The sequence below is a fragment of the Perna viridis genome, chromosome 10 (genome assembly GCF_037379345.1).
Source record: "Perna viridis isolate PV_CMFRI_1.1 ecotype Kerala chromosome 10, ASM3737934v1, whole genome shotgun sequence".
Classification (NCBI taxonomy): domain Eukaryota; kingdom Metazoa; phylum Mollusca; class Bivalvia; order Mytilida; family Mytilidae; genus Perna; species Perna viridis.
The window spans coordinates 16,200,878-16,214,664 of record NC_142454.1 but is presented as its reverse complement, the minus strand read 5'-3'; the positions used below and the strand labels follow the sequence as shown (position 1 = coordinate 16,214,664).

At 33.4% G+C, this 13,787-nt stretch overlaps 1 protein-coding gene across 1 annotated transcript; it reads right to left on the bottom strand.

Moving 5' to 3' along the window:
• Window positions 1-257: 257 nt before the first annotated feature.
• Window positions 258-2,127, bottom strand: LOC148604732 (uncharacterized). Its single transcript, XM_088548503.1, has 2 exons — window positions 1,855-2,127; window positions 258-1,433 (listed from the first exon to the last, which is right to left on the bottom strand). The coding sequence occupies exon 2, from the start codon at window positions 1,173-1,175 to the stop codon at window positions 258-260; it is 918 nt and encodes a 305-aa protein (XP_088404629.1). The 5' UTR covers window positions 1,176-1,433; window positions 1,855-2,127.
• Window positions 2,128-13,787: the final 11,660 nt, after the last annotated feature.

Genomic DNA, 13,787 nt, shown 5'->3' with positions numbered 1-13,787 from the left:
AATATATGGAATAGAAAGTCCATTTGCAGCCCGAAGCTGCAAAGCTACGTCAGTACGTAATAGAGTACAATCCCGCAGAAATTTATCATAGAACGACTCTGTAACCGAAGAAATAGTAGATCCCGTATCCACTAAACATTTAGCCTCTGTGCCTGCTATGGCAACGGTAACCACCGGACACTTTCCTATCAAATAATCACAATCAACAGAGTCCATATATCCTCCATCTAACATGGGACTCGACACGAAAGATGGCGCTAGTTTCCCTGCTTATTCGGACAATCAGCATTTTTATGACCCGGCCTTTTACACCCAAAGCATAAATTAGAAGAACGTTGTTCATTGTAGGATCTATTCTGACCAGATGGCTTGGAATTGACTGTTTTTGTTAAAGCATCGATCTGCTCACTTTGTTTCCTTACTATCGCGAAAAGCTGATTCATTTTATCATCATTAGAATGCTGATCTTTCAGTACATTTGAATCTACCTGAACTTTCACTTTAGGTACGGGATCATTTATCTCCTCCTCTTCTGACCACATAATCGCTTCTTCGCGGAGACCGAGAAACGTAATGTCTGGATCAGATCTAACTAAACGCTTCAGGTGCTTCCTAAGCATGACATCCTGTACATTTTGGGAAAACTGATCACATAGTGATTTGTCCTTGTTCGGAATCAATGAATCATCTTTTCTAATTACTTTCCGGATTAAATCCATTAGAGCATAAGAATACTCACGTAAGGATTCGCCCTGTCGTTGCACTCTGTCGAGAAAATTTTTCTGCAGCTTTGTGATGTTGTCCTTCCCACCAAATGCATCCTGCAGAACTTTCACAATTCGACTAGGATTCTGTCTAATACCGTTCGATCTATATTTAATTTCTTCCTTGGCTGCACCTTCCAAAAACGAATAAATGAAATCAGCACGCTCCTGACGAGACATTTCACGTGTGCAAGACTCAACATCTTCAAGCCAATCCTCTACGGTCATGTTATATCCGGAAAACTTTGGTACCCTTCTGTCACGCTGAACATATATAACAGAACGTTTCTGGTCGTATAGTTGTTCATCATTCTCCACGTCTTCATTATCATCAGTTGTTTTCATCTGGTTAAGTTGATGCTGTAGTTCAAGAACTTGTCTTTGAAGCGACTTACATGTAGGGCGAGACATCCTTACAGGTATGTTACTCGGCAAACTCCGTGTAGTTCACTTGGTAATGTTCGACATCTTCCGGAATCCTATCAAAATATCGTCTGCTTAATGCCTTTAACCTTGCTTTCCCGCCTTGCCAGCAGTCAATGCCTTCTACATAATTGAATTGTCGACGACGCCATTCTGTGACCAAGTGGGGCGTGTTGGTAAATGCTGGCCCAAATATAACACGAATGTGGAACTACTTTTATTAACACATAGAAGGCATTGAAAGATCTACAAAATAGAGAACAAAAGGAATAATGAATAAATATACAAAATAGACCAATTATCGTCAAATACATGCAAAGCATAGAAAATCATTGCAAATATTCAAACAACTTGCATAAATCAAATTCATTTGCATGTTCAAAACAATTCAACTTAACGAACACACGAAAAGAACACAAATCATCAATTGAATATTTAAATGTAATACCCACAGTTAACTATAATTGTACACAACTGACCATTTAAAGTCCTTTATAAGTACTCACTATAACAAGGTATAACATTAAATCAATTAAACTGATTCAATGATCTGCAAAATCAATAAAACAAATTGAAATAAAACATTGAAATACAAAAATGCTTTAAATGCAAAGTGCCAGTACGAAAAATGAAAAGTAAGAACATGAAAAAGTAACATCATAAATACCTTATCTGCTGGCTATACTTCTAACAATTAAAAGCGGACATTCATCTTGGCCTCCCAGTTCCACATTGAAATACTATAAAAAGTTCTGAGTATTTATACCAAAATATAGTACTACTCACAAGTGGAAAAACTAGAACATCCAACCTCTAAATATATTAAATCCAATAACAACCAGTGAGCAGATTTTCAGCACAATGCGAAGAAAATGCAAAATGCAACGAAGCGTAGAGTAACTCAGACCACTGTAAAGAACAGATCAAAATTTCGAAAGAAATATAAGTCAATAAATGGAAAACAATAATTATTTTGATAAGTAAAAATCAGCTTGTCCACACTTTTAAAATTTTATAGACAATATATATTTGTATTTTATATTGTGTATATGTATGTTGTAAATTGTGTAACACATGTAATATGTTGATATTTAGTCGAAATAAATCATATCATCATATCATACCAGTGTGCATTATAAATAGCTTCGGATGAATTGGCTACAACAAAGATATATTTGTATTTCATTTAGTAGAAAATCGATCTTATGGGGCCTGTTTATCAAAAATATATATCAAGTTTCATATCATAGCCTTTTATCACTGAATTGTTACAACTAAAGATGAATAGTTGAAGTCCTCTTGATAGTGTGATCAGCACTTCCTATTTGACTATCGACAAGTAGGTTCCTAACCAGTATACTTATTGCCCCTTTACCAGCGTTGTCAAAAATGAATAGTTGAGTTGAAAATATAGGTGATATAACGTTTGACATCTCTATCAATAGTTTTAAAAATTGTTACACCATAATAGAAAAAAAAACGGTACTTCCAAACGTATGTCGTACAATCGGAAAGCAATATAATTCAATCATAACTTTCTCCACTGAATGCAAACATTGGTGGGAATATTGTAAAATTCCATCAATACCATTTTGAGTTTACTTCCATGAGTTGCTCATTCGCTTTTGTTACTTTGTATATATGATTTTAGTTACTTTATGTTCTTTGTTGTGTATGTCTGTTTTCCATGTCTGGTCTTTGTCCCTGGATTACATTCTTTTGATTATCGCTATAACCTTGTTACCCTTGATTACATTCTTTTGATTATCGCTATAACCTTGTTACCCTTGATTACATTCTTTTGATTATCGCTATAACCTTGTTACCCTTGATTACTCTTTGAACATTGGTATGTTATTATACGACCGTCAAAAGTTCTGCCTTAAATAGTACATTTTACACTGTTTTGAATTGTTCACATTATGAGAGTAAAATTATATTCAAAGCCTTTCCAGTAAAAGATCAGTTGTAAGTACAGATAACTGCAAAAATAAAATCTGAAACACCCCTCTTTAAATTTTAGTCTTTCTAGTGCAGATAGATGAAAGTGAAGAAAATTTAATAATCTATTACACTGCACTTATGTCGACATAATTATTTTCTTGCAACAAGGACATGTATTGCCACACTGTGATAATCATTTTTGAAAGACAATCTCGGCAATATGATTTTTGGCATCGCAAATCGCTAGATTCTAGACAAATACATTTGTACCAATATATATAAAATTCAGATACTGCCTAAATTATATAACGCCTATTATGTTTGAAACTACAAAAAATGATACAAGCCAATATCTCCACTCGAAAGAATCCACAGAATTTATTACGGTTACAGTAAATGCTATTGTTTACTATTCTTTTCTCTCGAGATTTCTTCAGTCAGGAAGAGGTTATCAAGTCACGAATAGAGAAAGACAACATATTAAAGTGATTTAAATACTGCTATTGTTAAGGGTAGTGAAATACTACTTTGTTAAGATTGAAATAAATCAATAAACCGTACACGATTCAAAAGTGTCTAAATACGGAAAACATACCTCAATGAAAAGACTATTATTCTAGCAAATGCAGTATTTTCTCGTTCTATTTCTTTACATAAAACTGACATCCCGTGAACCATTAAATATATACTCAAAAAAAAAAGTCAAGACAAACCAAATGCTATTGCAGGCGCAGCCGATCATGCATTCCTTATATAAGTATTTTGTTACTTTACTTAACAGCTCGGAAAAGGTGCCTAAAATAAAGTTTTTTATTTGTACCATATTGCTTGTGCTTTTGGTTTTTTTTGTGTGTGTTTTGTGTTGTTTTGTTTTGATTTGTTGTTGCTTTGTGTGTGTGTGTGTGTGTATGTGACATCTTTTTCCCATATTTTTTTCATTTTCATTCGGCTCGCCACATTGTGTAGGTACATCGTCTTTTTTCATGTGTTAACGCTAATGCCATGGTTTTTTTTATTTTGAAGTATTTGAATCATCCCGATTTTGCATTTGTGCCGATATATGGTCTCGGCAAAGGCACTCTCATCAGGTAGCTTCATGTACATATATATTATTTCGGCGTAACTTCGACAAAGTTCGGCTAACCTTGACCTATTACTTTTGAATTTGAGAGTAACCCAAGGCATATATTTCAAAGAAAAATATAAGGCAGAGAGAAAAGTTACATTCAACAAAGAATTTGAAACATGAATTAACCAAAATAAGACGTACAAAGGACCTAATTAAAAGTAATTGAGCATCCGGAACTAAACTATAAAAATGCTAGGAGCAAAGATCAGGTGCACCAGTAAGGTACTGTCTTTGCTTCTCTAGAAACATCCGCCGGACTGATTTTAAAATGTCACGTCCAGGGTAGAAGAGGGGAGATGTAGAAATAAAGAACTTGTATAAAACCTGGATTTGCTTTTATTTTGGTACCCTTATTTGGTATAATTCATCATAAAATATAACGAAAATGAAAATGATGAATACGTCAAAACACCACAGATCCACCGGATTGAAAAATGTCAGCTGAAGGACATCCCTGTGTCATATATGAACACTCCAGGCAGGCTGCAGTTGTCTTCAAAACAACATTTTACACTGGTACATCGAAATAGTTGTCCCTATATACACCAGAAAAATGAAAGTAAACTGAAAGTGAAAACTATACAATGCATACCTTGGCCGGAATTTCCTGACTTGGGACAGGCACAAAAATGCGGCAGGGTTATATTTCTTAAGCGTGATTACAACTCTTCCCCTTTTAAGTATGGCCACTGTAGAAAAAAATACTACACAATTAAGCACACCTAAAATTAGCTCGAAAAGGTCGGAGTCCTTTTTTAAAACAGAATTACTGAAACTGACTAAACGTTACACAAATGAACCAACAACGAACTACTAGCAGTTAACTGATAAATCAGCTCTAAACCACTTTAAACCTATAAAACGTTATGTACTCATCGCATGTATATTGATACCAATTTTTCCAATGCGGGGCTGAGAACCACGGAACATCAAGGAGACAACCCGTGTGATGTCGAAACCTGATTTCAAATATAGTGTATTAGTTTTTATGTAAAGAGCACATGAGCGAATCGATGTTGAAACCAAAACAATGCTATCTTCAAGAGTTTGACAACAATATCGTAACTATATCCCTTGCGAATTAGCCTAATTAAAGATTAAGTCAAAATATTGGGTGGGTATTGGGCTCTCCTTGCTTTTTTTTAAAAATATTACTATAAAATATAGGTTGGGAGATACTCGTATTAATCGTTTACAAGTACATCTGTATTTGAAAATGAGTTCCTTGTATAAGTTAAAAAAATTGTGAATATTTAACTTAGTACATATTTTAAGAATATTTATGTCTTGAAATTTATCTGACGTTTCATACAAAATAACGGCGGTCTTGAAATCAAAGTGTGAGTGAGTTCTAATATCAAAAAGAAATAATCAAACGATATTGATTCTTTAATATTACCATTGACACTTATTCTGTCATTCAAGGTATAATAAATAGAAGTACGAATATTACTATTTCAACATGGTCTTGGTCTTGTATGTTTCCACGGCTTCAAACTTTTATAGACTGTTATGTAATCTGTACATGTTTGATCAGCTGTCAATGATATTGATCAATATATCTTTTAAAAACATTAATAATCGTACACGTTGTGTGTTTCTGATTTTTATATTATATCCGATATCTTTTATCTTCGCTGTCAAAGCGGGGATATACAGTCGAAGAGATGTCAATCCTTCCCTCCATCTGTACTTCCTTCCTGAAGTGGGGTGTCAATTTCTTAACCGTAACTCCTCATACACCACAGAATGGAATTTATTTAACTTACACAGAAGCTCTATTACTTATTGCCATTGTGCACCTTCTATTTCAGATTTTGATCAAAATCAATTTGGAGGTAAACAAAAAGATGCATTTTATCGTAAAGGGGATGGGAAAGAGTATCAATTTAATAAGCATGGCTCTCAGCTTTTCTAGTTTTATCCTGCAATCATCGTCTTCATATACAAACAAAAGGTGTTGAAAATAGCCGCGGATATACCATATTATCCATGACCTACCAAACAAGTCTGGACAACAACTTATATTTTGAACTTCATGGCTCTTGAAATAAATGTTTCTGGTGTTTTGTTCCAAACTATTAGCAACAATTGTTGTATTGTTTATTCAAAACCCATACCACTGTCTGTAATTTCCATGTACAATTGCTCTTTTTAAATTTGTATTACCCTCAGGTATAGTGTCAAGAAGGTTTTTATCTTTTTTAACCTTAGACATAATGTCAAGAATGTTATTTTTTTATTTCATTAAAGACTAAATTAAATAATGTGTACACATATTTAATCGAAAACATGGCAGTAATTTTATTTAATCGATCATCTGAGATCAAACTTTATCGAAGTCCGACAGGATTTCCTAATTTTTTTATAAACATTCATCCAGTAGGGTTTGGTAAAGTAAATGCCAAGGTAAAGATTGATTTTTTAAAAATAAAATGATATGCTAAATTACATTTGGTTTAGGAATACAGCTTGGATATATTGTTTATGACAGAATAGGCTTTTACATATTATGCATTAACCAGAATACAAGAAAATGCACAAAAAATAGCGAAATGAGATTTTTGTTTCTCCATGATGGACAACATATTTTTAAAAATGTGTAATAATACCCAAGATTTTAGTGTCCGATACAAACCGACGACAATAAGTCAAAGGGCAATATTTACTGTCCAACCGAGGACATTTCGGCGGTCTCTTATGAAGAATACATTACTCGAAACAATTATAAATTAGTATTAACTTTATATTTTAAAATTGAAACCTTTTAAACCTCTTTGAATTAAGTAATCATACATGTACTATAAATATTCTAAATATTATATCGGTTTTTTTGGGGTTTTTTTTTGTAAGTCACACTAAGTCGCTCTCTATCGAAATCATTGTTACATCTATTACAGCACAGAAACCGTAGTTGTTACATTAAGACGTTTAAGACCTATACTTTAACATTTAAGCACCACCCCACATAACATTCAGACACCGCCAATGGTAAAGTCATTCATGGTGAAGAAAAACCCACCAAACAAATGATGCTTTTTCAGTCTACATATGCTATATTTTCACATAACGATAATTATTGTTGTATGCAGAGTTGCACTTTTGAGAAAATCATACATTTATCTTCCACTAAAATTAACCAAATCAACATTATCAAGAACGATAACTCTTGCAAAGTGCCAATGTCATGTACATGTACAATCTATATAATTTTTATTTCAAAAGCGCAACAACCCAAATGAAAAGTTTAGTCTGGTCATGTGAACAGTAACTGTTTCTGAACTAGAAATAAATTTGAATTCGATGGGTTTTTGACATGCATGAATCACCTAGTAGCACTCATGATAAGAATCATGCAAAATTTGATTCATGGTTGGAACGCCTACATATTTTTATTTTTGATATTTTGTTTAAAATATTATAATAAACAAAAATTAACACGTGGCTCTTCATATAACTCTTGTTCTTAGGGAATAAAAACTATACAGAATGCATTGTATAATTCAAAATTAAGGCAGATGACACTTAAACACAATAGAAACGTTTAGTTTTCAATGTTGATTATCTTTTAAGACCAGACAGATTGTAATGTATAATTATACTTTTCATCATATAACCCTATAAAGAAACTTAATATCAAAAATAAAGATATGTAGCCTTTTTGAAGTTTATCACATATTACAGAAATTGATCGTTCTTACAAAGACTACTACATAAATGGTTCGATTATGAGTTATAATGGACTGGTTAACCTTGTAATGGATTACATAGAAATTGATTGTACTGGATATTGATCTGTAAACAAGGCCATTGTTTAGTAATCGATTGGTTGATAAAAAGAATATGTCCCTGAAAGGATTATGCAAATGAAAATCCTTGTTCGTGACAAGAATTTGTATAGTAAAGAAATGACTGCATGGGGCTTTGTGTAAAATACATATGATGGAGGATATATAAATATAAAGGTCTATATGCAGAATATCAACAAAATAACAGTAGTGAATTAGGGGCAATATGGCATTTTGCAAAAACTGTATTAGTGTGTTAATTCTTCTTTTGGGGAGGTTTTTCATTTTGAATTATCATTATTATTTTAATTTGTTTTTGTTTCTGTTTTGTTTTGTTTTGTTTTTGTTTTTGTTGTTGTTTCTTGTTTTGTTTTTGTTTTTGTTGTTGTTTCTTGTTTTGTTTTGTTTTATTTTTGGGGGGAGGTTGGGGGTGGGGTTGTGTTTATTTAAGTGTTCAGGTATAATAATAAAGAATAGAATAGTTTGTTTTCCAGTGTATTACTGAGTGTTATCATGTTATCGTACATTTTCAGGTATCCTTAGAGAACTTTGTGCATGTGAAATACAATTTTAAAATAAATAATAATCTCTTTCATTGTTAAATTGTTCTAAAGAAAATTAATACATAGACGTGTTCGAAAACATTGAAGTAGACAATTGAATTTGATAAGATTTTACTTCAATCGTATTATTTTATATTTGTTTGTGACTGCAAGATAATACATGTAGATTAGAACTATATTTAGATAACGTTCAATTTGTTATATGTTTGTCAAATATATTTTAATATATTCAAAAACAAGTGACACAGCTGAACACAGAAAGAAGATAACATATATCTTTCGACAAATGTTTTATCTACATATAAATTTGTAAAATTGGTACATTTCCACTGATGCTTTATTGGTAAGAATGAAATATACGATTGACGGATTGCCGTTAAGGTACTTTGATTTTGTAAAATGTTACTGTCGGTAAGAACAAAGATAAAGACTTTAAATCGAGATCTCTGAAATCGTTCAATGTTTCTAGATATTTTCCCCAATTTAATGGTTTTGTTTTATCCTGCAAACATATATATCATATCTAATAATAAAGAGACGAGTGTTCAAAATTTTGCTGTCGAAAAAAAAAAAGCAAGAATACCAAGTATACATGCTGATGGAGAAATATCCACCAACATGCCACATCTGGATATCATACATACTTACTGTAGCCATAAAGAACGTACTAATTGACATTCAAATGTAAATGAACCAAAGTTTGCTTTGCTTAAAAACAATAGCTGCACAGCTCCTTTTCTAATACTTTGCATTTTGCGGTGTAATACAAAACATTGTTGAGGCCAAAGCTGCCCATTGGAAGGTTTTTCTGATAAATTGGACAACCTTGGCCTGGACATTTTTTGTATTACACTGGCATGCACTAAAAGTCCATCCATGTCAATTTAATCCATTTGGAGAGATGTTATAAATAATTAGACATCTATTAAGGAAGATCCTACCGCAGCAACAGAAGATATTGATGCTCAACCACTTTGGCATAACGATATGATAACGATAGGTGGTAGATCAATCCGAATCTCTTGCTTTGCTGAACCATATATCTTTTTTCATTAATGATTTGGTTGAGGAAGGTGGAAATTTCTCTCCTGGCAAGGGTTTAAAGTAAAATATGATATAACCATTATTTTTAGACTCATTAGCTTGATATACTATTCCACAGTTTATTTTAACGTGGAGGAAATCATTAATGGATAATCAAGTTATCAGACTTGACAATAAAGTCAGCAAACATATATTTTTGAGAGGATCGAGTTATCAATATATTGATCTGGTTTTGCACGGGAGTATTGGATTCCAAGCAGCTTAATTTATCCCGTGTGTTTACACGTTCACACAGTTTTTGTTTGAAGGTCCCTTCCACATCCTCTTTTAGCCCCAATCCATATACATGTCGTAGCCTTTGTTTTATCAAATTGTGCTCTCAAACATGTAGAAAATAGCTCAATCAAATCTAGTGTCCTGTTTACCGACTGTAAGTCATCATCAGGAATCACAGATGAGTCATCTGAATTCTGAATCATTATACTGATCCCCTTTATATATTTGGATCAAATTTGATAGCAGCGCTGAGTAGTTCCACCGATAAAATAAAAAAAGATGAGGAGATAGCGCATGCCCCTTGTCTTACTCCTAGTTCAATTCTAAAGCGTTGGGAAATGTGTCCATTGTCTAGGGTACAAATTCTTGATTTTTTATTAATAATAAATAGGCCAAAACCCAGAAACTCTTAAGACTTATTGATACAATTCTACTCAAAAGAATTAAATACTTTTTCATAATATATCTACATATACTGTAATTCATGTTTTACACTTTGAGAATGGATAATGATCTATTTTCATAGAGAGCTTCAATAGACTGTTTTTACTGTACAGCATATTGCCCTTTGACAAGAAAAATGTGTTTCATGGTACGAAGGCAGATTTATTTTTTTTCCAATTTCTGTATGTTTTCAAGTGTATTATCATTAATTGTATGTCCAGTTCAAAAATCATACATATTTGTTACTTTGTTTTTGTATCTTTGAACTTTTAACAAAACGTTAAAGATTTTACCACGAATCAGGATTTCTCAAACAAAAAATTGCGACACCGGGGTTCATGACAAGGATAAATTTAGTAATAAATTTGACAATACATAAACTATGAACTGTGAACTTTGCATGGAAGTATGTGCATACATGTACATGCATGTGATCGCAATATCTATGTCTTATTTAACTGTGCGCCAAGATGATGCCTGTAATGCAAGGCGATCAACACTTTGAAAAGGAGGGGTGCCAGCCGGTGGTCCTCGGAAAAAGGGGGTGTATGCTAGGATGTTATTTACCATTTTTTATCAATTTTACGTATGAAAATGACACATTTTTTCAATAAAAAGGAGGGTCTATATGATAGCAAAGGTTGATTTTTTTTAAATACATTTGATCCATTTACAAAAAAAACTTTGTAACGTACTCTTTTTCACCGTCAAATAATAGATGATATTGAACAATACCGGAGTTTCCCTCCTTCGTTTAAATCCGGAATGACATTATTTATATAAAAACTTATCAACGGGCGCTTACGGAAAAACACAGAAAGGGCGTTATTTTTTTTTTTTTTTCAATGAACCTTGTCCAGAAATAAATACCACAAGCAACATTTTTTCTTAAATGCAAATAATATACTAGATGAATTAGAAAGCACTAATTGATCCTCAATAAAAAAATCGCGAAAGGTACTGATGAAATTTCTACAACTAGTCAATTGGAAAAGGAAAACGGTGAAGTCGTTTCTGATGAATATCAGAACGCGTGCATTCTCAATGATTATATTTGTTTTATATCTACAGTTAATGATACTGATATTCAAACACCTGATCTTGAACAGCAAACGAACGCATCTTTTGATATACTTATCATTTTTCCTGAAGATGTTAAAGACTTTCTTCAAATATTTAAACTTGGTAAAGCCCCATGACTCGATTTAACCATGCTTAAAAATACCAAAGATGCAGTATGTTTCCCGTTAGATATGCCTTTTGATTTATCCTTTTCAACAGCTCAATTCCCTGAACTGTGGAATGCCGCGACCGTGATCCCACTTTTAAGAAAAGGAGATTGATTCGAAATTTCAAACCATAGATCTATCTCACTTATAACATCTGTCGGCATCTTTTTTTAAGGGTTAAAAATTACATGTTTAATCATCTATTGTTCAATAACTTACCGCATAAATATAAATCAGGTTTTATCCCAAGCCATTCTACCGTTCAATGGCTAATAGAAATTTATCATAAAATAATGGTGACTCTCGAAAAAAGAAATATATTTTCCTTCTTTTCTTTGATGTATCTAAAGCTTTTGACCGAGTTTGGCACACAGATGTACTGATAAAATTCTGAAGAACTAGTTTGAAAGCTGCCTATCAAACAGAGCGCAATGTTTTAATGACCAAATCTCGTCAAAAGCAAACAAATGCTGGAGTACTAAAAGGCTTTGTTCTGGGACCTCTTCTTTTTCTTCTTTATATTAATGGTATAGTTGATGATCTCATCAGCTTTACGTGACACTTTTAGCGGATGACACATTTTGTAGTTTTATTTTTTAACTTTAGAAAAGGGATAGGACAAAATTTTTACCAAATAATGAAGTCTTCTCCCAACAATAATATACAATACATAAATTAGAACATTGAGGGCATGCATAAAATTATTATGAATATTGAAAAACACAATTTTGAATAAGATTTTAAAGGACAATGAAGAGAAAAAAAAAGAAAAGAAAAACAACATGACACATTGCTATCATACTCCACACAAGGTATTAGGTTTGATTCGAACGGGACATTTTCAACCCATTTAGACAATATTATGCAATTTGGGAGCAAAAAATTATCCGTTCTTAAATATGCTCTATGTAGAAAATATTTGGCTAAAATCTATCTACTTTTCATTCGTTCAGTCATGGAATACGCTTAAGAAGTCTGAGACGGGTGTGGTCTTGATCTTCTTTTTGTCGTTCGCCATTACACTTGAATGCTGGCCGCCTTCTGTAGGTCTCCCACAGGTCCATACAGTTTCTTTATAATGGGGGTTGGTTTATCCTATATCTTCTCTCTCCGTGCCTGGTGTAACTTGCACGTCTGCAGAAAGTGTTCTGTATTCTGCTCTGCTTCTCCACAGGGACACATAGGTGATGGTATGACCTTCAAAACTCTGTACAGATGTTGGTTGTGTCTGTTGTGTCCTGTCCTGAGCCTGAAGATTGTAGGTTGCTCAAATCTGTTTAGTTGATGGTAGCTATCTTGCTTCTGAAGGGTATTTTGCAGAGACTTGATGATGGTCTTCATCTATGCGTAGCAGACAGGATTTTCATCTTGCTGTTGTTGAGCGCCTTCCTTTGCTAGCTTATCTGCTTTTTCACTTCCATTGATTCCACAATGTGTAGGTATCCACTGTACGGCAGTTTTAAGGCTCTTGATGGAATTAATAGCTCTTTCAAGTTGTGGCAGTTTGTTGTTGGTCAGTGCATGTATTACAGAGAGGGCATCTGTTAGGAATACTACTTGCATATTTTCTGCGGTTTCCTTGATGTAATTTGCCGCATGAATGAGTGCTTCTTCGTCAGCCTTGTAGTTGGAGCAATGTAATTCTGCTGGTATTGCCATTTGACAGTTGTACTCCATATGGGTATTCTATGTAGATACCGGACCCTCCTTTTGTTGTCGCATTTGTGGCTGAACCGTCTGTGTAAACTCTTGCCCACAATTCTGATGGCTACTCTTCTTACAGCATGCTCATTGTTTTCCTGACGATGTTTGATTGTTCATCTTTGGCACTGAGTAACGGAACTGTTGTCTGAATGGTTGCATTGTCCTCCTTCTCTGCACAATCGTTTTAAAATCTATAGGTTTGACATGCTTAAGTAGATGTTCTTGGTGTTTTTTTTTGCAAAGCTCTTGGTTCTAGAGTCTCTCATTCATTGGGTGGTTTTGTAAGCATTGATATTTGGTGGCCTGTATCATAGCTTTACATTCTCTTCTCTTACTTAATGGTTGTATGTTTGTAATTTCCTCCATACTAGCAATAGGTGTTGATTCATGGCTCCTGTGATGATGCGGAGTGCCTGATTGTGGACTTTATTTAGAGTCTGATGGTGAAGACTTAGCTGCTGTCATCCAAGCACTAGAGC